Raw genomic sequence first — 23,618 nt, 5'->3', positions numbered from 1 at the left:
GACTGGGGCAAAGGTACACCTTCCAACAGGACAATGACCCTAAGCACACAGCCAAGACAACATAGGAGTGGCTTTGGGACAAGTCTCTGAATGTCCTTGAGTGGCCCAGCCAGAGCCCGGATCTGAACCCGATCAAACATCACTGGAGAGACCTGAAAATAGCTGTGCCGCAACACTCCCCATCCAACCTGACAGAGCTCGAGGGGATCTGCAGGAAGAAGGGGAGAAACACCCAAGATACAGATTTACCATGTAAATGTGATATTTCAGTTGAGATTTTTTATGAATTAAGAAAAATGTCTAAAAAAACTGTTTTTGCTTTATCATTATGGGGATTTGCGTGCAGATTGATGAGGGGAATTATTTAAAAAATGAATTATAAAATAAGGCTGTAACGTAACAAAATGTGGAAAAAGTCCAAGGGTCTGAATACTTTCCAAAGGCACCGTATGTCTGGGATAGTTTTGGCTTCTCCAGGGACCTGACAACTTTCAAAGAAAACAATGGGTTCCACATCCAACTCTCTGGGCCAATGTTAAGCTGAAGATCTCAACTTTTATGGCAGTCAATCTTATTCTGTCACTATCACACCATCTATTTGATCCATCGATACCTTGGAGAAGTCCACTGGAATGATTTTACCTGGAGTGATTACTATGGGGTATTAAGACTTTTTCCCCCCATTATGACCATGGTATTGGATGAGACGTGGGCAGCCAATAAGATACTTAATAACAATCCAATTGCACAACTTCAGACATATCACCTGCGGTACCTCAATATAAAAGGGAAATATTTGGAACAATACACATCTGGCAACCACTTTATTTCTCTATTTCCTTTTATTTCATTTAGTTGGGACAGTTTCCATCATTCATATTATTCTATGTGATAGATGACTCTTATGATATAAACTTTGTCTCTGGCTGCACATTTGTTTGAAATATTTTTCTATAGAAGACACCCTGATTCAACAAAAATGTGTTTGGGCCAGCCATGAGGTTAAATCAATGTGGGTAGTAGTCCGAATATTATCAAAGGCGCTGGATCACAAGAGTGGATGACCAAAAAGGTCATTATCTTAAAAGCTTTGCCCTTTCAATTAACAAATAAGCAGTGATACATCAAGCTTGAAAAAAACATTGAAGATAATACCCAACTTGGTTTTTGAAAAGGCAACTGTTTCTAGCTTTGCTTTCTGAGCTATATATTTTTTTTAAATCTCTCTGCCCATATTTTGGTATGCATGCAGGTCAGCTATTAGACAATTAGGTACCAATACACAGCACAGTACAATCTGGTGCTAATGGGTTGCAAAGAGATCAGAGCACTGGTCATTATCCCCAAAACAGGGCTGGCATTTCCGAACAGAAAGTGTACAGCATTCAAATGAGCATATCGATTGGGAAGTGTTCAAAAGATCACAGTGAAAATCGCAAAATATTTTTTTACATTCTGACTAATGAACATGCTTCAGATATGACATGTGGCTTGCTTACTACAGTACATCCATGAGTTTCTAAAGTATTGGGACAGTGACTATACTCCAGCACTTTAGATTTGAAATGATACAATGACTGAGGTTAAAGTGCAACTGTCAGCTTTAATTTCAGGGTATTTTCGTCCATATTGGGTGAACCGTTTAGAAACACTTTAGGTGACAAAAAGTATTGGGACAAATTCACTTATGTATATTAAAGTAGTAAAATGTTAAGTATTTGGTCCCATTTTTAAAGCAGGCAATGACTATATCAAGCTTGTGACTCTACAAATTTGTTTGTTTTGGTTGTATTTCAGATACTTTTGTGCCCAATAGAAATGAATGGTAAATAATGTATTCTGACTTGTTGGAGTCTCTTTTATTGAAAATCAAAATAGAATATGTTTCTTAACACGTCTTCATTAATGTGGATGCTACCATAACTACGAATAATCCTGAACTAATCGTGAAGAAAGTTACAGAGGCATACTGTACATATCCCCCCCCCCAAAAAAAAAATTAATAAATAAATTGCTAACCTCCCCTGTTATTGTAATGGTGAGATGTTAGCATGTCTTTGGGGTATCAATCAAATTCAATCAAATGTATTTATAAAGCCATTTTTACATCAGCAGATGTCACAAAGTGCTATATAGAAACACAGCCTAAAACCCCAAACAGCAAGCAATGCAGATGTAGAAGCATGGTGGCTAGGAAAAACTCCACAGAAAGGCAGAAACCTAGGAAAAAACCTAGAGAGGAACCAGACTCTGAGGGGTGGCCAGTCCTCTTCTGGTATGATATTTGTGCATCTCTAACTTTGTCACTCATCATTATTCACAATTAATTCAGGACTATTGTTAATCATTGTAGCATCCACAGCGAAAACAACAAAAAAATGTGTCATTGTCCCAATACTTTTGGAGCTCACTCTATAGCCCAGGAAAGGGACTTCTGACATAGAGACACTAAAGACCAACTGAGATCTGGATGACTGACTACTGAGAGTTCCTTCCTGACACCATGTTGTTGAGTTGTATAATTTCTGAATAGGTTTGCTTATTAAAAAGCAAATGATAATGCCATAGAGATCCTCTTTTCCCTGCCCTCTCACTCTGAGAGTCGTCTCTGTCTGATGGCAGATGCAGTGCTTGTTCTCTTTTCATTAGTGAGGAGGCAGCTGTGATAGCTTCCCACATGAGAGCAGACTACACTGCTGCCTCACTTGCTTTTTGTGGTGTGTGTGGCTGTGCGTGTGTGTGCCTGCGAGTGTTTGTGTGTGTATTTGTGTTTGTGCATGCGTGCGTGTGTGTGCGTGCGTGCTAAAGGCAGTCAACCCTCTCTTTGGGAGCGACAGATTGCACCATCATACTGCACCTCGAGATATACTAAATACATCGGGGTATACAGTACTTGGGTCATTGTCTATCCACAGTTTAATCAATTCTAACGCAACATCAATTACATCATGGACTTAATCATTCCTGCTTCATCCTTTATCGCGCCTTTACAGTCTAATTGTCAGATCTAAGGTAGCGTTATGTCTCTTTCTGTCTGCTTGTGGAGGATATAATTGTGCTCTTATGATCTCTCACCATAATAATAATCCCTGAGGGGATTAATGATACTCTTATCTCTTATTTTATCTCTTAACACTTATCTCCCTCACTAGCTTTAAGCACCAGCTGTCAGAGCAGCTCACAGATCACTGCACCTGTACATAGCCCATCTATAATTTAGCCCAAACAACTACCTCTTCCCCTACTGTATTTATTTATTTTGCTCCTTTGCACCCCATTATTTATATTTCTACTTTGCACTTTCTTCCACTACAAATCTACCATTCCAGTGTTTTACTTGCTATATTGTATTTACTTTGCCACCATGGCCTATTTATTGCCTTTACCTCCCTTATCTCACCTCATTTGCTCACATTGTATATAGACTTATTTTTTTTCTGTATTATTGACTGTATGTTTGTTTTACTCCATGTGTAACTCTGTGTTGTTGTATGTGTCGAACTGCTTTGCTTTATCTTGGCCAGGTCACAATTGCAAATGAGAACTTGTTCTCAACTTGCCTACCTGGTTAAATAAAGGTGAAATAAAATAAAAATAAATAAATAAATACTCATATCTAATTGAACCAAACCAGTTCTGACTCTAATGCTACATTCCAAAACTTGCTAATGCCAACAATATCTGAATACCATTTGCATTAATTGATAGCTTTAAAGCTACTGAAGTCCTGCCATCTTGGCACATTAGCTTAATTAATTTAATTCGGCATTAATTAGGAGCAGGGATAGTTCAAGTCTTTAGAACAGTAACTACAAGGTGTCGCTATCAGAGCCAGCGATCAGTGGCGTGGTGCGTGGTAATAAGTGAAAGAGGCATTTGAGAGTCAGTGGGAGACCGTGTTTTCAAGGCCACCAGACAGGAAACAGAGTGTTGAATAACTGTTCAATCTTCCCTCAACTCCTCTTCCTCCAACCGTGAATTCCAATGTTCTTCTGAAGACGGAAGGAATTTAAATAAACTCCAGACCTGATGTCAGAGGAAGGCCAAAAAGATCATCAAGGACAACAACCACCCGAGTCACTGCCTGTTCACCCCGCTATCATCCAGAAGGTGAGGTCAGTACAGGCGCATCAAAGCCGGGACTGAAAGACTGAAAAACAGCTTCTATCTCAAGGCCATCAGCCTGTTAAATAGCCATCACTAACACATTAGAGGCTGCTGCACTATATACATAGACTTAAAATCCTTGGCCACTTTAATAATGGAACACTAGTCACTTTAATAATGTTTAAATATTTTGCATTACTCATCTCATATGTATATACTGTATTCTATACTATTCTACTGTATCTTAGTCTATGCCACTCTGACATTGCTCATCCATATATTTATATATTCTTCATTCCATTACTTTAGATTTGTGTGTATGGTGTGTATTGTTAAATAAAGGTAAATAAATTAAATTGTTGTTAAATTGTTAGATATTACTGCACTGTTGGAGCTAGAAACACAAGCATTTCGCTACACCTGCAATAACATCTGCTAAACACGTAAATGTGACCAATACAATTTTATTTTATTTGACAAATATGAGCTCATTTGAATTCTTGTATGAAGCTGACATCCAAAAGGAGCAATATCCTTATTTGTTTGAGGACATGCTACAGTAGTCATGCTACAGTGGTCATGCTACAGTGGTCATGCTACAGTAGTCATGCTACAGTGGTCATGCTACAGTAGTCAGCTAAAAATCATGTGGGAGGTATGGCAACAATTCTCTATTCCATTTCTCTTCTTGTTTTTCTGCAGGCTTAATTATTATCAATGCAAGTAAAGTGAGAGATTTGCAATGACCAAGAGAATGTCAAGAAGTTTCTAATGTCAACACTGTAGATCAACTATGGTGTATTTCTTCTGTATGACGTATTTACCCAGTGTTGTGTGTAGGCTACAGATGGTTAAAAAGATGTTTGTCTTGTCTATTTCCAGAACAATAAATCGTCTGTTGCAAACACTACTCTATCCATCTACCAAGGCAGCAATTGTTTTCCCTTTGACGTTTGCCTGACAAACAGTGGCCCTATCCGCCTTAGACAGTCTAACCCACAGTTAATACACAGTTATCACATCATTATTACACAGCCACCGTGGTGCAGTCCCACTGAGATGCAATCCACACAGCATTAGTAGGATTTTTATCAACTTAATATAAGAGGCACATAAAACAATAATTAAATCAAGACAATCAGATACATACAGGAGGACGACTACTGCTGGAGCTTCACTATTTCAGTTATCTGTGGACACTTTTTCCTGGCCCTCTCCCTGGCCTGTGAGATTGGGACTGTGACTCTCTGTTAAGAGATAACGCCGTGTTGGTCTGTCATGCTAACAATACGCTAGTCATCCAACATGCCAATCTGAAACATTCCTACCCCTTTTGCAAGAGCCTGTGCTTGATATTTTCAGCATATTGTTGTCGTTCTGCGGTGCATTTTTTCACAACGCTTCAATTTCCGTGAGGCGAGTGAAAAGGAACTGGTCATAGAGAGGGGTTTTTGTTCTTTATTTTGGTTAGGCCAGGGTGTTACATTGGGTGGGCGTTCTATGTTCCTTTTTCTATGTTTTTGTGTTTCTTTGTTTTGGGCTGTGTGTGGCTCCCAATCAGGCACAGCTGTTCGTTGTTGCTGATTGGGAGTCACACATAAGGAGCATGTTTTTCCATTGGGTTTTGTGGGTAATTGTTTCTGTTAGTGTTTTGCACCTGACAGGACTGTTTGGCTGTCGGTTTTCTTGTTTTGTTTGTATATATTCAATGATGAACACTAACTCTGCTGCACCTTGGTCTACTCTCTTTCACGACAGCCGTTACAGAATTACCCACCACAAGAAGACCAAGCAGCGGAGAAGAGGGCAGATGGAAGTCAAGGAGGACTATAGGAAGCAGCGCGCTCGGGAGGAGATGGCATCCTGGTCGCTGGAAGTATTGGAGGCAAGAATAGACTGGACTTGGGAACAGCTATTTGACCATTGAAGCAACCTGCCGGGGAAGCAGGTGGAGGTGAAGAGGCAGCCCCAAAAATTATTTTGGGGGGGGGCACACGGGGAGATTGGCGGAGTCAGGCGTTAGACCTGAGCCAACTCCCCGTGCTTACCGGAAGCGGCGTGGTACTGGCCAGGCGCCGTGTTATGCATGGTGTCTCCAGTGTGCGCTCATAGCCCGGTGCGCTACATCCCAGCGCCCCGCAAGTGCTATGCGAGGACGGAACCAGAGCCAGTCGGGGTGAAGTTGGAGGTGAGCGAAGGGAGCGAAGCAGAGACAGTGAAGGAGTTGATGGGGAGATTGGAGGAGAGAGATATGAGAGAGCTGCTGTGTTGGTGCATGAGGCACAACATTCGCCCTACGGAGCGTGTCCTCGAGTTGATGTCACCTGAGTCAGCTCTCCATACTAGTCCTGAGGTGCGTGCTAGCCATCTGGTGAAGACTGTGCCAGCCCAACGCACTAGGCCTCCTGTGCACCTCTCCAGCCCTGCCTGTCCTGTGCCTGTGCCTGCGCCCAGAACCAGACCTCCTGCATGTCTTCCCAGCCTGGTGAGTCCTGTGCCTGCGCCCAGAGCCAGGCCTCCTGCATGTCTCCCCAGCCTGGTGAATCCTGTGCCTGCGCCCAGAACCAGGCCTCCTGCATGTCTTCCCAGCCTGGTGAGTCCTGTGCCTGCGCCCAGAGCCAGGCCTCCTGCATGTCTCCCCAGCCTGGTGAGTCCTGTGCCTCCTCCTCGGACCAGGCCTCCAGTGGGTCTCTCCAGCCTGGTCTATCCCGTGCCTCCTCCCAGGACCAGGCCTCCAGTGGGTCTCCCAGCCTGGTCTATCCTGTGCCTCCTCCCAGGACCAGGCCTCCAGTGGGTCTCCCCATCCTAGTCTATCCTGTGCCGCCTCCTCGGACCAGGTCTCCAGTGGGTCTCCCCATCCTGGTCTCTCCTGTGCCGCTTCCACGGACCAGGCCTCCAGTGGGTCTCCCCATCCTGGTCTCTCCTGTGCCGCCTCCTTGGACTAGGCCTCCAGTGGGTCTCGCCAGTCCAGAGCCGCCAGAGCTGCCCGCCAGTCCGGAGCCGCCAGAGCCGCCCGCCAGTCCGGAGCCGCCAGAGCCGCCCGCCAGTCAGGAGCCGCCAAAGCCGCCCGCCAGTCCGGAGCCGCCAGAGCTGCCCGCCTGTCCGGAGCCGCCAGAGCCGCCCGCCAGTCCGGAGCCGCCAGAGCCGCCCGCCAGTCCGGAGCCGCCAGAGCTGCCCGCCTGTCCGGAGCCGCCAGAGCCGCCCGCCAGTCAGGAGCCGCCAGAGCCACCCGCCAGTCCGTAGCCGCCAGAGCCGCCCGCCAGTCCGTAGCCGCCAGAGCCGCCCGCCAGTCCGCAGCCGCCAGAGCCGCCCGCCAGTCCGGAGCCGCCAGAGCCGCCCGCCAGTCCGTAGCCGCCAGAGCCGCCCGCCAGTCCGTAGCCGCCAGAGCCGCCCGCCAGTCGGGAGCCGCCAGAGCCGCCCGCCAGTCCGGAGCCGCCAGAGCCGCCCGCCAGTCGGGAGCCGCCAGAGCCGCCCGCCTGTCCGGAGCCGCCAGAGCCGCCCGCCAGTCGGGAGCCGCCAGAGCCGCCCGCCTGTCCGGAGCCGCCAGAGCCGCCCGCCTGTCCAGAGCCGCCAGAGCCGCCTGCCAGTCCGGAGCCGCCCGCCAGTCCAGAGCCACCCGCCAGTTCGGAGCCGCCCGCCAGTCCAGAGCCGCCAGAGCCGCCCGCCAGTCCGCCCGCCAGAGCCGCCAGCCAGTCCGTAGCCGCCAGAGCCGCCCGCCAGTCCGCAGCCGCCAGAGCCGCCCGCCAGTCCGGAGCCGCCAGAGCCGCCCGCCAGTCCGTAGCCGCCAGAGCCGCCCGCCAGTCCGTAGCCGCCAGAGCCGCCCGCCAGTCGGGAGCCGCCAGAGCCGCCCGCCAGTCCGGAGCCGCCAGAGCCGCCCGCCAGTCGGGAGCCGCCAGAGCCGCCCGCCTGTCCGGAGCCGCCAGAGCCGCCCGCCAGTCGGGAGCCGCCAGAGCCGCCCGCCTGTCCGGAGCCGCCAGAGCCGCCCGCCTGTCCAGAGCCGCCAGAGCCGCCTGCCAGTCCGGAGCCGCCCGCCAGTCCAGAGCCACCCGCCAGTTCGGAGCCGCCCGCCAGTCCAGAGCCGCCAGAGCCGCCCGCCAGTCCGCCCGCCAGAGCCGCCAGCCAGTCCGGAGCCGCCAGAGCCGCCCGCCAGTCCGGAGCCGCCAGAGCCGCCAGAGCCACCCGCCAGTCTGGAGCCGCCAGAGCTGCCCACCAGTCTAGAGCCGCCCGCCAGTCCGGGTGCCACCAGAGCCGCCCGCCAGTCCGGAGCCGCCCGCCAGTTCGGAGCCGCCAGAGCCGCCCGGGGGCTGGAATTTTTTAGCTCTACCCTTAGACTTGGCGGTGACATAGTGTCCCCATGAGTTACAGAACACTGAGCCAATCATGGCGCACAGAAAGCACTGAGCTAGGCTGAAACACCTGCATTTTGGAGCTGCCTTCGTCAAGAAAACAAAAAAGAGACCATGTTTGTATGTGGCTTAATTAACTCAATGGTACATCTATTTTTTTTACATTGTTCGCAAACTGATATGTGAAACGTATCAATGCCAAAATAACATGAAAACAGGAAGCCCTGCAACATTTTTTGCTAAAAATGTGGGTCGCCACTGTCATTAATTAATAAGTAAAAAAATGTATGTAGCAACCAAGGATTCTAGTTTTAATCTCTGGAAGGCCTGTTTTATGAATCAACAACCCTAGTCCCTCTGGAATAAGTGTTAGTGGATTCATATTTTTTTTATTCATGTTTATATGAATGAGACACGATAGACACGGTGATTCTCGAGTGCCACTAACCCATTTTTCACCAGCCTCCGGTGATATCCTTATGTCTGACTACAGATGCAGAAGTACCACAAAAAATCTGACCTGTCAAGTGCCTATGGGGTATAAGGATAGTATTTCAGTCTATTAATATACATGTCATGTCTTTTTATTGCACAAATCATCAACCTCCTGCATTCAGTGCCTGATTTCCTTCAGAAATAAAGAGGGATGGGTACATTTCCCATGAGCACATCTTATCACAAACTGACAGTTCCCTTACAAAAAAAGAATTTGTTGCGGCAAACTTCCCTAAATTTGTGGCAAATTTGCTGCAAACTAAATAGTGTCCTACAAAAATGTTGCCCGAAGTTTGCAAAGGTTTTTCCACTAGTGGTAAATCTGCAACAAACCTTAGGTACAATAATATGTATTGCCACTAGTGGCAAACAGTTCGCCATAGGTTTTTTTGTGGCAAACAATTCTCTCAAAATTCTATTATTTGAAACTGTGGCAACAATATTTATTGCCAGTAGTGGCAAACAGTTTATATGTCATATGAGTTCCAAGACCAGTAACCGTTGAAGACCAGTCAGGGGAGAAGAAAAATCTGTTGGAAAATGGAAAACAAGAAAACAAGTTTTGATGGATCGATTTTATTTGCCAGTTAAAAAAACAAAACATACTCACAGTACATACATTTTTAAGACGTGACAGGGATATCACAAAAAAGTCAGAGACATTTATATTGCCAGCTTTTGACATTATTTTAAAATTAAGTTATGGGCCGGAGGGCAGGAGGGCCACTCGGGCTGGGCCGGAGGGCAGGAGGGCCACATAGCCTTGAGTTGCTGTGGTAGTTTGTTCCAATCCACAGCGCTAGTATAAAAAGGTGTTCTGACCAGATAGACTCTTAAATTTAAAACCGGCAATATCCGAGCCTCTGGCCATGGTGTTGCATTGGTGGACATCTCTAATATTAGTGAAATTATTTGAAATGTACCTGGGGGATGAGTCGGTAAAAATTCTGTGGACCAGACACTGTTAATTAATATTACATTTTTCTTTACAGAGAGCCAGCCTAGCTGCTTAAAATGAGTAAGAGGGGGGAGTTTAAGTACAATTCTCACCAGCTTGTTTTGGCTGGCATGTAGCTTATTCTTTTGATGTTTGGGCCTGCTGGTGAACTATGGTGTGCAGCAATAATCAAAGTGACATTGAACTAGCGCACCTGCCAGAGTCTTTAGGTGTTACTATCAAGATATTTAGAGGTGCAAGCTACTGTAGAAATCACATTTTTTGGTTTTCTTTGTTAAAACTTTCAGGACCATAGTCTAACCAGTCAAGTACATATTGTCACAGAAGTTGTCATGGAGAGAAGAGGACCAAGGCGCAGCGGGATTGTGGACACTCATGTTTATTAAATAAAACACGTAAAACATCCACTTGAAAAAAACAATAAACAGTACTTACAACAGCAACAGTCTTGCAGGCACATACAATGCAGTGCAAGGACAACCACCCACAACCCCAAAGAAAAACACACACACCTATATAGGACTTCTAATCAAAGGCAACTCAACACACCTGCCTTCAATTGGAAGTCCCAATCACCAACACAACATTTAACAAACACAAACCACCTGCCACATCCTGACCAAGACTAACACAATTACGCCCTCTGCTGGTCAGGACGTGACAGTACCCCCCCCTCAAGGTGCAGACCCCGGGATGAACCTAAAAAAAGAAAAACACAAGAAAATCCCCAATACCCCAACAAAACCAACTAACAATAACCCCTAAATAATAAGGGAGGGAAGGGAGAGTGGCTGCCGTCACCGACGGCACTGTGCTACACCCTCCCTCCCCAACCCACCTATCCTGGAGGTGGCTCAGGTGCAGGACGTGGACCTTGCTCCACCTTCGGCGTCGCCCACTTCGGTGGTGCTGCTAGCTGCGCCGGGCAGACGGGCCACTTGGGCTGACCCTGGCAGACGGACCACTCGGGCTGGGTCGGAGGACAGGAGGGCCACTCGGGCTGGGCCGGAGGACAGGAGGGCCACTCGGGCTGGGCCGGAGGACAGGAGGGCCACTCGGGCTGGGCCGGAGGGCAGGAGGGCCACTCGGGCTGGACCGGAGTGCAGGAGGGCCACTCGGGCTGGACCGGAGGGCAGGAGGGCCACTCGGGCTGGACCGGAGGGCAGGAGGGCCACTCGGGCTGGGCCGGAGGGCAGGAGGGCCACTCGGGCTGGGCCGGAGGGCAGGAGGGCCACTCGGGCTGATCCTGACTGACGGGCCACTCTGGCAGCTCTCCGAACAGGCAGGGCACTCTGGCAGCCTCGAACAGGCGGGCCACTCTGGCAGATCTGGACTGTCGGGCCACTCTGGTAGATCTGGACAGGCAGGGCACTCTGGCAGCCCCGAACAGGCAAGCCACTCTGGCCGTTCCGGGTAATCGGGCCACTCTGGCCGTTCCGGGCAGTCGGGCCACTCTGGCAGTTCCGGGCAGTCGGGCTACTCTGGCAGTTCCGGGCAGTCGGGCCACTCTGGCAGTTCCGGGCAGTCGGGCCACTCTGGCAGTTCCGGGCAGTCGGGCCACTCTGGCAGTTCCGGGCAGTCGGGCCACTCTGGCAGTTCCGGGCAGTCGCGCCATTCTGGCACATCCGGGCAGTCGGGCAGATCCGGGCAGTCGGGCCACTCTGGCATCTCCGGGCAGACGGGTCACTCGGCGGCTCCTGACTAGCGGGCGACTCTGGCGGCTCCTGACTGGCGGGCAGCTCTGGCGACTTACGACTGGCAGGCAGCTCTGGCAACTTACGACTGGCGGGCAGCTCTGGCGACTCTTGACTCGCGGGCAGCTCTGGTGACTCTTGACTGGCGGGCAGCTCTGGTGACTGTTGACTGGCGAGGCTGGGCTGACGCACTAGACTCCTGATGCGTGGGGCTGGTACTGGACGTGCCAGCCTGGAGACAGGCACCTCAATGCTAGTGCGTTTAGCGGGAAACCGGACCGTAGAGGCGCACTGGCGGTCTTGAGCGCAGGGTTGGCATCACCCCTTCAGGCTCGATGCTCACACTCCCCTGGCACATGCGGGGCGCTGGTACTGCGCTTACCGGCCTGAAAATGCCTGGCCTCACCACAGCACCTACCCCAAACCACGGGACCTGTCCAGTGTGTTTTCTTCCAAAAAGGGTACGGGGAGCTGGCCTGGGTCTCCCATCTCGCCCCGCCAAACAGCCCTTGTGCCCCCCCAAAAAAAATGTATTGGGGCTGCCTCTCGGGCTCTACCTGCCTCCCAGGCAGGTTGTCGCAGTGCACCCGCAATTGCTCCCATGTCCAGTCAATCCTCTCCTCCAGTATTTCCAGCGACCAGGAATCCATCACCTCCCGAGCGCGCTGCTTCCAACTTTCCTCCTGTGGCTTCCTCCTCTTCCGCTGCTTGGTCCTTTGGTGGTGGGTGGTTCTGTCACAGAAGTTGTCATGGAGAGAAGAGGACCAAGGCGCAGCGGGATTGTGGACACTCATGTTTATTAAATAAAACACGTAAAGCATCCACTTGAAAAAAACAATAAACAGTACTTACAACAGCAACAGTCTTGCAGGCACATACAATGCAGTGCAAGGACAACCACCCACAACCCCAAAGAAAAACACACACACCTATATAGGACTTCCAATCAAAGGCAACTAAACACACCTGCCTTCAATTGGAAGTCCCAATCACCAACACAACATTTAACAAACACAAACCACCTGCCACATCCTGACCAAGACTAACACAATTACGCCCTCTGCTGGTCAGGACGTGACACCTATCCAATTCCCATCCAAGGTAGCTGACAGAATTACCCACTTGGACACTAAAACCAGAGGATCTTCCAAGCTTTACTCTGGAACCAGGGCTGGATAAAGAAATCATAGGCCCCACTTGTCTGAAGGAAGAACAGTAATGGCGCCAAAGCAGCCTGTGTACATGCTGTGTCTGTGTGGAGTCTGGAGTCTGTAGGGCAACAGACTTGCCTGCTCTGCTAAGAGAAGAGGGGGGAGGAGCAGACAGGCTGAGAACAGAGAGAGTTCCTCTGCTCCAGAGTTCCTCTGTGGAGATGGGAGAAGCTTCCAGAAGAACAACAATCTTTGCAGCAATCCACCAATCAGGCCTTTATGGTAGAGTGTCCAGACGGAAGCCACTCCTCAGTAAAAGGCACATGACAGTCGGCTTGGAGTTTGCCAAAAGGCACCTAAAGGACTCTGATCATGAGAAAGAAGATTCTCTGGTCTGATGAAACCAAGATTGAACACATTCAAGATTGAACACATTTACGTACCCTACATTACTCATCTCATACGTATATACTGTACTCTATACCATCTACTGCATCTTGCCTATGCTGTTCGGCCATTGCTCATCGATATATTTATATGTACATATTCTTATTCATTACTTTAAACTTGTGTGTTTAAGGTAGTTGTTGTGAAATTGTTAGATTACTTGTTAGATATTACTGCACGGTCAGAACTAGAAGCACAAGCATTTCGCTACACTCGCATCAACATCTGCTAACCATGTGTATGTGACCAATAAAATTTGATTTGATTTGAAATCCCGCTATGCCCTCCGACGAACCATCAAACAAGCAAAGCATCAATACAGGACTAAGATTGAATCGTACTACATGGGCTCTGATGCTCGTCGGATGTGGCAGGGCTTGCAAACTATTACGGACTACAAAGGGAAGCACAGCCACGAGCTGCCCAGTGACACAAGCCTACCAGACGAGCTAAATTACTTCTATGCGCTTCGAGGCAAGCAACACTGAAGCATGGATGAGAGCACCAGGGACTATGGACGACTGTGTGATCACTCTCTCTGTAGCCGATGTGAGTAAGACCTTTAAACAGGTCAACATTCACGAGGTCGCAGGCCCAGACGGATTACCAGGACGTGTACTCCAAGCATACGCTGACCAACTGGCCCTGACCGAGTCTGTAATACCAACATGTTTCAAGCAGACAACCATAGTCCCTGTGCCCAAGAACACCAAGGTAACCTGCCTAAATGACTACTTACCCGTAGCACTCATGTCTACAGCCATGAAGTGCTTTGAAAGGCTCATATCAACACCATTATCCCAGAAACCTTAGATCCACTCCAATTTGCATACCGCCCCAACAGATCCACAGATGACGCAATCTCTATTGCACTCCACACTGAACTTTCCCACCTGGACAAAAGGAACACCTACGTGAGAATGCTATTCATTGACTACAGCTTAGTGTTCAACACCATAGTGCCCTCAAAGATCAGCACTAAGCTAAGGACCTTTGGACAAAACACATCCCTCTTCAACTGGATCCTGGACTTCGTGATGGACCGCCCCCAGGTGGTGAGTGTAGGTAACAACACATCTGCCACGCTGATCCTCAACACGTAGGCCCCTCATGGGTGTGTGCTCAGTCCCCTCCTGTACTCCTTCTTCACCTATGACTGCATGGCCAGGCATGACTCCAACACCATCATTAAGTTTGTCGACAACACAACAGTGTTAGGCCTGATCACAGACAACGTCGAGACAGCCTATAGGGACGAGGTCAGAGACCTGGCAGTGTGGTGCCAGGATAACAACCTCTCCCTCAACGTGATCAAGACAAAGGAGATGATTCTGGACTACAGGAAAAGGAGGGCCGAACACGTCCCCATTCTCATCGACGGGGCTGTAGTGGAGCAGGTTGAGAGCTTCTAGTTCCTTGGTGTCCACATCACCAACGAACTAGCATGGTCCAGACAAATCAAGATAGTCGTGAAGAGGGCACGGCAAAACCTATTCCCCCTCAGGAGACTGAACAGATTTGGCATGGGTCCTCAGATACTGAAAAGGTTATCCAGCTGCACCATCCTGACTGGTTGCATCACCGCCTGGTATGGCAACTGCTCGGCCTCCGACCGCAAGGCACTACAGAGGGTAGTGCGTACGGCCCAGTACATCACTGGGGCCAAGCTTCCTGCCATCCAGGACCTCTATACCAGATGGTATCAGAGGAAGGCCATACAAATTCCCAAAGAGTCCAGCCACCCTAGTCATAGACTGTTCTCTCAGCTACCGCATAGCAAGCAAGCGGTACCGGAGCGCCAAGTCTAGATCCAAAAGGCTTCTTAACAGCTTCTACCCCAAAACCATGAAACTCCTGAACAGCTAATCAAATAGCTACCAGTACAATTTGCATTGACCCCCACCCCCATTTTTACGCTGCTGCTACTCTCTGTTTATTATCTTTGTATAGTCACTTTACCTCTACCTACATGTACATATTACCTCAATTACCTCGACTAACCTGTGCCCCCACACATGGACTCAGTACCGGTACCCCCTGTATATAGCCTCGCTACTGATTTTTATTGTTGCTCTTTAATTATTTATTATTTTTCTATTTTCTTATTTTTCACTTCAGTTTATTTTAGTAAATACTTCCTTAACACTTATTTTTCTTAAAACTGCATTGTTGGTTAAGGGGTTGTAAGTAAGCATTTCACTGTAAGGTCTACACATCTTGTATTCGACGCATGTGACAAATACAATTTGATTTCATTTGATATGGAATCATGTAGTAACCAAAGAAGTGTTATACAAATCAAAATATATTAAATATTTGAGATTCTTCAAAGTAGCCACCCTTTGCCTTGACAGCTTTGCACACTCTTGGCATTCTCTCAATCAGCTTCATGAGGTCGTCACCTGGAATGCATTTCAATTAACAGGTGTGCCTTCTTAAAAGTTAATTTGTGGAATTTCTTTCCTTCTTAATGCGTTTGAGCCAATCAGTTGTGTTGTGACAAGGTAGTCGTGGTATACAAAAGATAGCCCTATTTGGTAAATATCAAGTCTATATTATGGCAAGAACAGCTCAAATAATCAAAGAGAAATGACAGTCCATCATTACCTTAAGACATGAAGGTCAGTCAATGTGGAACATTTCAAGACCTTTTAAAGTTTCTTCAAGTGCAGTCGCAAAAACCATCAAGCAATATGATGAAACTGGCTCTCATGTGGACCGCCACAGGAAAGGAAGACCCAGAGTTACATCTGCTGCAGAGGATAAGTTCATTAGAGGTACCAGCCTCATAAATTGCAGCCCAAATAAATGCGTCACAGAGTTCAAGTAACAGACACATCTCAACATGAACTGTTTAGAGGAGACTGCATGAATCAGGCCTTCATGGTCGAATTGCTGCAAAGAAACCACTACTAAAGGACACTAATAAGAAAAAGAGACTTGCTTGGGCCAAGAAACACAAGCAATGGACATTAGAGCAGTTGGTCTGATGAGTCCAAATTTGAGATTTTTGGTTCCAACACATTCCACTGGGATGCTGGCCCGTGTTGACTCCAATGTTTCCCACAGTTGTGTCAAGTTGGCCGGATGTGTATTGGGTGGTGGACCATTCTTGAATGGCACACATACACAATCCATGTCTCAATTGTCTTAAGGCTTAAACATCCTTATTTAACCTGTCTCATCCCCTTAATCTACACCGATTGAAGTGGATTTAACAAGTTACATCAATAAGGGGATCATAGCTTTCACCTGGTTAGTCTATGTCATGGAAAGAGTAATAATGTTTCAGAATGTTTTGTACACTCGGTGTATCCCCTCCTGAATGACTACCACAGACTACGTTCTAAGGCTAAGATGTGATAGGCTTTCAGGTTCCCACACAAATGTGCATCGCTGGCACCATATATATATTCCGGAGTCTGACATTGCTGGTTCTGATATTGCTCGTTCTGGTATTTCTTTAAGATAAACATTTAAATAAATTGGTTATTGTATTGTTTCTAGATATGACTGCACTGTTGGAGCTAGAAACATAAGCATATTGCTGAACCTGCAATAACATCTGCAAATATTTGTACGCGACCAATACATTTTGATTTGATGTTAAATGTTGAAGCTACATAAAAATATGAAATAAACTATTTATTTGGGAAATATTCAGTCTTTGCTCTTTTCGTCATTTGCATGCTGATGATTTGAAGTTGAATTGGATTTATTTGTATTTATTTTTACTTACTTGTAAGACATTTAATACACGTTGTTTAGTATATTTAGTACTTTTAATATGTTTAGTTTACTTTTCTTTGTGAGAAGCAAGTTCATTTAAAGTTATATGTGATTTGGTTTAAATAGATAAGGCATTTCAATGTTGTTAATACACAAAGTAACCAAAAAGCAGATATAGTTTGCAGCAGACAGTACAATGTTCGCCACAAGTTTCCCAGAAGTTCACAAGTCGCAGCAAATTTGCTGCAACAGTTTGCCACAAAACAAATTTGCATGTGAAAATATGAACTTGCGGCAAATTTGCCAAAGATTTGCCACAACTGTTTACCAGAAGCCTGTTTTTCGATGAGGGAGTCCTGCTATTGTTCCACAACATCAATGAAGTGCACTTTCTATGCAAAACTCAATCATGTATAGTAATGGCCGAGCAACTCAGCACCTGCCTGTGCATGCCAAGGAGAGTTATCTCTGGAAAGGGGACGGCGGCGGTTTGAGTGTGTGCCCAAAATCAAAACCATAAACCCCAGAATGAACAGACAAACAAACAAAATCTGGAAATGCAGGAGTCTGCATTTTTATAATATTGAGAGTGGATTTGATGGAGTTATGTATGTTGAGCTAAGATAACAATAACCCAGATGAAATATTGCGTGTCGGAGGGAAATCTGGAGGGGGCGGCTAAAATGAGTCTGCCATCTGACAGGACGGTTGTGACTGAAGTTGTGCTGTCTAATTGTGATGCTCAAGCAACCTTTTTCTGATTGCAATCATTCACAGCTGTGTCATCTCAGGGACTGGGACAGACTAACAACATGGAAATGCCATAAGAATGTACTTGATATTTCATCAAAGGTGGCAGGTGATATTTACCCACTGAAAGGGCTCTGCACCTCATTGTCCCTTTGGTAAAAAAACAACAGCATTAGTATTTACACTGTGGGTAACATTCTGTAAGACCATTTAGTAAGACAGATGAGAATGTAAGCTAGACATTTACACTAAATACCACTAAAATAAGTATGACAGACATAAACACCCACATGCAGAGTGAGACAGACACAGAGAGAGGGACAGGCACACAGAGAGAGACAGAGAGAGAGGGTCCGCTCACCAACCAAGAATTCACAAAATGGGACAAACACCAAATTGAGGCTCTGCATGCAGAATTCTGCAAAAAAATCCTCCGTTTACACCGTAAAACACCAAATAATGCATGCAGAGCAGAATTAGGCCGATACCCGCTAATGATCAAAATCCAGAAAAGAGCCATTAAATTCTACAACCACCTAAAAGGAAGCGATTCCCAAACCTTCCATAACAAAGCCATCACCTACAGAGAGATGAGCATGGAGCAGAGTCCCCTAAGCAAGCTGGTCCTGGGGCTCTGTTCACAAACACAAACAGACCCCACAGAGCCCCAGGACAGCAACACAATTAAACCCAACCAAATCAAGAGAAAACTAAAATATATTTACTTGACACATTGGAAAGAATTAACAAAAAAACAGAGCAAACTAGAATGCTATTTGGCCCTAAAGAGAGAGTACACAGTGGCAGAATACCTGACCACTGTGACTGACCCAGACTTAAGGAAAGCTTTGACTATGTACAGATTCAGTGAGCATAGCCTTGCTATTGAGAAAGGCCGCCGTAGGCAGACCTGGCTCTCAAGAGAAGACAGGCTATGTGCACACTGCCCACAAAATGACGTGGAAACTGAGCTGCACTTCCTAACCTCCTGCCAAATGTATGACCATATTAGAGACACATTTTTCCCTCAGATTACACAGATCCACAAGGAATTCAAAAACAAACCCAATTTTGTTAAACTCCCATATCTACTGGTTGAAATACCACAGTGTTCCATCACAGCAGCAAGATTTGTGACCTGTTGCCACAAGAAAAGGGCAAACAATAAAGAACAAACACCATTGTAAATACAACCCATATTTACGTGTATTTATTTTTTCTTTTGTACTTTAACTATTTGCACATCGTTACAACACTGTATATATACATAATATGACATTTGAAATGTTTTTATTCTTTTGGAACTTCTGTGAGTGTAATGGTTACTGTTCATTTTTATTTTTTATTTCACTTTTGTTTATTATCTACTTCACTTGCTTTGGCAATGTTAACATATGTTTCCCATGCCAATTAAGCCCTTGAATTGAATTGAATTGAATTTAATTTAATTGAGAGAGAGAGAGAGAGAGAGACAGAGATGAAGGTAGTCACTCGTCACAAATAACCAATAACCAGCATCTTAAAGTGGCTTCAGTTGAACAGCCCAATCGGAATGGAGCGTTAACCAATTTGTTTACCCTTTAAAGGTACCTCTTAGCTCCTAATTCTTTAAGAAATACATTTTAACCCACAAACAGTGAGTAAATGCAAAAGCCAGGAGCATTGAAATGGGCCATCAATAAAGGGTTTGCAAGTAGGTGCCAAATCAATAGAGCACCATGGTAGCCTTAGGTAGAGTGAGGCTGAAGTAAGGGAGTCCATCTGAATCGTGGCTGTGATGTACAGTGGATGTTTGATGCACATACTATACGACTATAAATGTAATGCACACCTTTCTTACTTTCCATTCTCTAAAGTCAGATCTGCACTGTAGAACAGAACACTGATAATTCTGATCATTCAGATGTGCCCCAAGACGATAAGGTTATTCATGCATTTCAGGACAGCTGTCAAGAGAGAGCTTTTTAGCTGAGCAGATTCTCTGCAATCTGCCTATCACATTATTATTTTTGTTGTGGATGTCAATCTGAATGATGTATTATTTCTGAACAAGACAAGGCGATGTCATTCAGAAAGTATAGCTGCATCAGTCATTGAAATAAATATTTGGCCATGAGGAAGAGCAATCACAATCAAACCAAACGCATGTCCTGCATGAATTATCAGGCTACTTCAACCTGGGATAGAATAGTAAACAAGTGAAACACTTACAGAGGTGGTAACAGATGGCAGGTCCACCATCCGGTACTCATTGACCCCCGTGTCGTTCCAGGAGGAGAGCGTCTCCACGATGCAGTTCATGTCCTGGAATGGACACGAGATGCCCTTCGGAACAGAGCGCATGGCGCCGCTCATCGCTCCACTTTCGCCCCCAAGACTGACGGGCCACCCAAGATGGATTGTAAGTGGACGGTGGGAAAGAGAAATAAGCTGGAAGTCCTGACACAAATCCGACAGCTGTCCGGCTAGAGGCAAATATGAAACTTCAATATGGCCAAGTGATGATAACTTCTCTTGTTGGCTCCACAGTGGGAATCTGTTCGGGAATGTTATCGATTCTCGATATGAATGTTAATTGACTACAGTCTACGTAGGTTATGGGTCTTGATATGTGTAGTCGGTGAGGCACAGCGGCATAAATCACAGTTTGACAACCGCAAGAGAGGATGGCGTTTCATACGCTCTTGCGCGCAACACAACAGCATTTATTTATTTTTTTTACATATTTATATATCGCTATTTTCTCCATGTCCTTGCTCCAAGTTGTCACTCCCCACCAGGGGGCCAGGGTTCAGCTCTGGAATCACGCTTTCCACAGTACTCAGAGGGTCAGTTTCAAAATGACTGAAAAGGCACTTTCATTATCACATTTGTGCCAAAAATATCCATTGCATTTGTCCAGTAATTGTCTCACTCACAGTCAAATATATCAACATGTAATACGGTTGTGTCACTAGTTACCATAGTCACAAAGTCCAAATTGGTTATATCATACAAATTCCTGAACAGCAAAATTAGTTTTTTGGTCTTAATTGAAGGTTAGGGTTGGGCATAAGGTTAGCAGTGTGGTTAGGGTTGAGGTTAGGTTTAAAATCAGATTTTATCTGTTTATAACTGTGGCTGTGGTAACTAGGGATGACCAATTTAAACTGGACAAAAATTTAAGGAAATATGTAATAATTTCATAGATTGTACTGAGTTACAATTCATATAAGGAAATTGGCCATTTGAGATACATTCATTAGGCCCTAATATATGGATTTCACATGACTGGGAATACAGATATGCATCCCTTGGTCACACATACCTTAAAAAAAGGTAGGAGCGTGGATCAAAAAAACAGTCAGTATCTGGTGTGACCACAATTTGCCTCATGCAGCGTGACACATCTTCACACAGAGTTGATCAGGCTGATGATTGTGGCCTGTGGAATGTTGTCCCACTCCTCTTCAATGGTTGCGCGAAGTTGCTGGATATTGGCGGGAACTGGAATACGCTGTCGTACATGTCATACATAGTATCCCATACAGGCTCAATGGGTGACATATCTGGTGAGTATGCAGGCTATGGAAGAACTGGGACATTTTTAGCTTTCAGGAATTGTGTACAGATCCTTGCGACATGGGGCTGTGCATTATCATGCTAAAACGTGAGGTGATGGCGGAGGATGAATGGCACATGGGCCTCCAGATCTCGTCAGGGTATTGTAAATAAGAATTTGTTCTTAACTGACTTGCCTAGTTTAAATAAAGGTTAAATCCCCCCCCCCCCCCCCCAAAAAAACATCTCTGTGCATGAAAATTGCCATCGATAAAATGCAATTGTGTTCGTTGTCCGTATCTTATGCCTGCCCATACCATAACCCCACCGCCATCATGGGGCACTCTGTTCACAATGTTGACATCAGCAAACCGCTTGTCCACATGATCCCAAACACGCTGTCTGCCCAGTATAGTTGAAACCGGCATTCATCCATGAAGAGCACACTTCTCCAACATGCCAGTGGCCATCGAAGGTGAGCATTTGCCCACCGAAGTCAGTTACGACGCCGAACTGCGGTCAGGTCAATACTCTGGTGAGGACGATGAACACGAAGATGAGCATCCCTGAGACAGGTTCTGACAGTTTCTGCAGAACTTCTTTGGTTATGCAAACAAACTCACAGTTTCATCAGCTGTCTGGGTGGATGGTCTCAGACAATCCTGCAGGTGAAGAAGCCAGATGTGGAGGTCCTGGGGTGGTGTGGTTACACATGGTCTGGGTTGTGAGGCCTGTTGGATGTACTGTCCAATTCTCTGAAACGACGATGGAGGTGGCTTGTTGTAGAGAAATGAACACAACATTTTCTGGTAACAGCTCTGGTGGATATTCCTGCAGTCAGCATGCCAATAGCACACTCCCTTAAAGCATGAGACATCTGTGGCAATGTGTTGTGTGACAAAACTGCACATTTTAGAGTGGCCTTTTATTGTCACCAGCACAAGGTGCACCTGTGCAATGATCATGCTGTTTAATCAGCTTCTTAATATGCCACACCTGTCAGGTGGATGGGTTATCTTGACAAAGGAGAAATGCTCAATAACAGGGATGTCAACAATTGTGGGCACTAAAATGGAGAGAAATCAGCTTTTTGTGCGTATGGACATTTTCGGGGATCTTTTATTTCTGTATAAAAGCTGAAAAACATATGCACATCCAGGTACTTTTTGTAGGTGAATTCATGGAAAACAAAAAGGAAAACGCTGCACACTGCTGCTCATGCTTCCAAGTGATTTTATTATAACAACGCTTTGACCCTTAGGTCAAAGCGTTGTGTGCTTGGTGTTCCTTGGGTCCCAGACCAAATGGGAGAGTTAATACACATGGGAGAGTACGGAGAGTATTCACACCTGCATTCTTCATTTTTGCAGTCTCCCTTTGTTGATGACAAGGGTTACAGCATGAATAATTCTGTAGAATGAACAGACCCACGGAGTGCAGGGAAAACCCTCAAAAGAAGAGAGAAGGAAGGAAGAGGGACTGAGTGTGAGTTCTTCTCCTGCCTGGGGAGAAAGTTTGTCCTCCTTGATAGCTGCAGCCCAGGAACCTGGCCAGAGACACTCACACACACACACATCCCATGTCAACAACTGTTACCTTTTACACTGCAACAGCTAGCGCAACACATTTTTCCCATCCCATGTGTTGTTCACACACAGGATTGTGTCTATGTTATCGCACACATACCTGTTGAATCCATGACAAACAAACAAATATATCTTATAATACAGTATAATGATAGGGAAGTCACTTGCCTAATTTTAAGCTTCAGCTGACAAGCCGTGTCTTAAAATATGCAGCCCTGTAATGTAATTAAGTATGAGAAAAATGGCCAGCGGCCCAGATGAGACAGCTGTACCACATTCTATTCTAGAATTATCTAGAATAGGGTCAGCAGAGTGGAGCAGGGAGGCAAACCACTTGATAGAAATAAGCAACTCCATCAGTTTAATGCATCTCACAGCCATTGTGGTGGAAAAGCCAGATTCATAATTCTACAGGCCGAGTCCTTACCCCTGGTCCACTGCTCCAAAAAACACAAAGTGTGTCAGATCTAGACAGAAAGGTGCAGAGTGCACTGAAGACACACACAGTCATACACAGTCTCTCTCTCTCACACACATTTTAAATACTTTATTTGAATCCACCAATCAAATGTACAAAAAAAGGACCCAAACATTCCAAAGGTCCCTGAATGCATGGCACTCAAGGGTGCAGAAAGCACCTCCTTCTCTAAACAGCTTGGCTGCCTACGACAGCTGAAACAGAGCAGTACCTAGCCAATTGGTCAATTCAGCATCATTCTAGATGGACTGGGATTGAAAGGTTTATTTAAAAAGATTCCTAACAATGAAAGATAACTTTATTCCCCTCCGCTCTCAGAGGAGAAAGTGTTGCTAAA

The 23,618-nt window shown here is 46.2% G+C and overlaps 1 protein-coding gene across 1 annotated transcript in view; it reads right to left on the bottom strand.

The window, feature by feature from the left end:
• LOC115193871 (melanopsin-A-like) overlaps window positions 1–20,032 on the bottom strand; it is a 66,698-nt gene extending 46,666 nt beyond the window's left edge. Inside the window, exon 1 of the mRNA XM_029752983.1 lies at window positions 19,889–20,032. Within this exon, the coding sequence (XP_029608843.1) occupies window positions 19,889–20,032 (144 nt within the window). The remainder of the gene's footprint in view (window positions 1–19,888) is intronic.
• Window positions 20,033–23,618: the final 3,586 nt, after the last annotated feature.

This window comes from Salmo trutta, chromosome 5 (genome assembly GCF_901001165.1).
Source record: "Salmo trutta chromosome 5, fSalTru1.1, whole genome shotgun sequence".
In the NCBI taxonomy this organism is placed as follows: domain Eukaryota; kingdom Metazoa; phylum Chordata; class Actinopteri; order Salmoniformes; family Salmonidae; genus Salmo; species Salmo trutta.
Note: the sequence above shows the minus strand (reverse complement) of the source record. Positions and strands in the feature narration are given on the sequence as shown.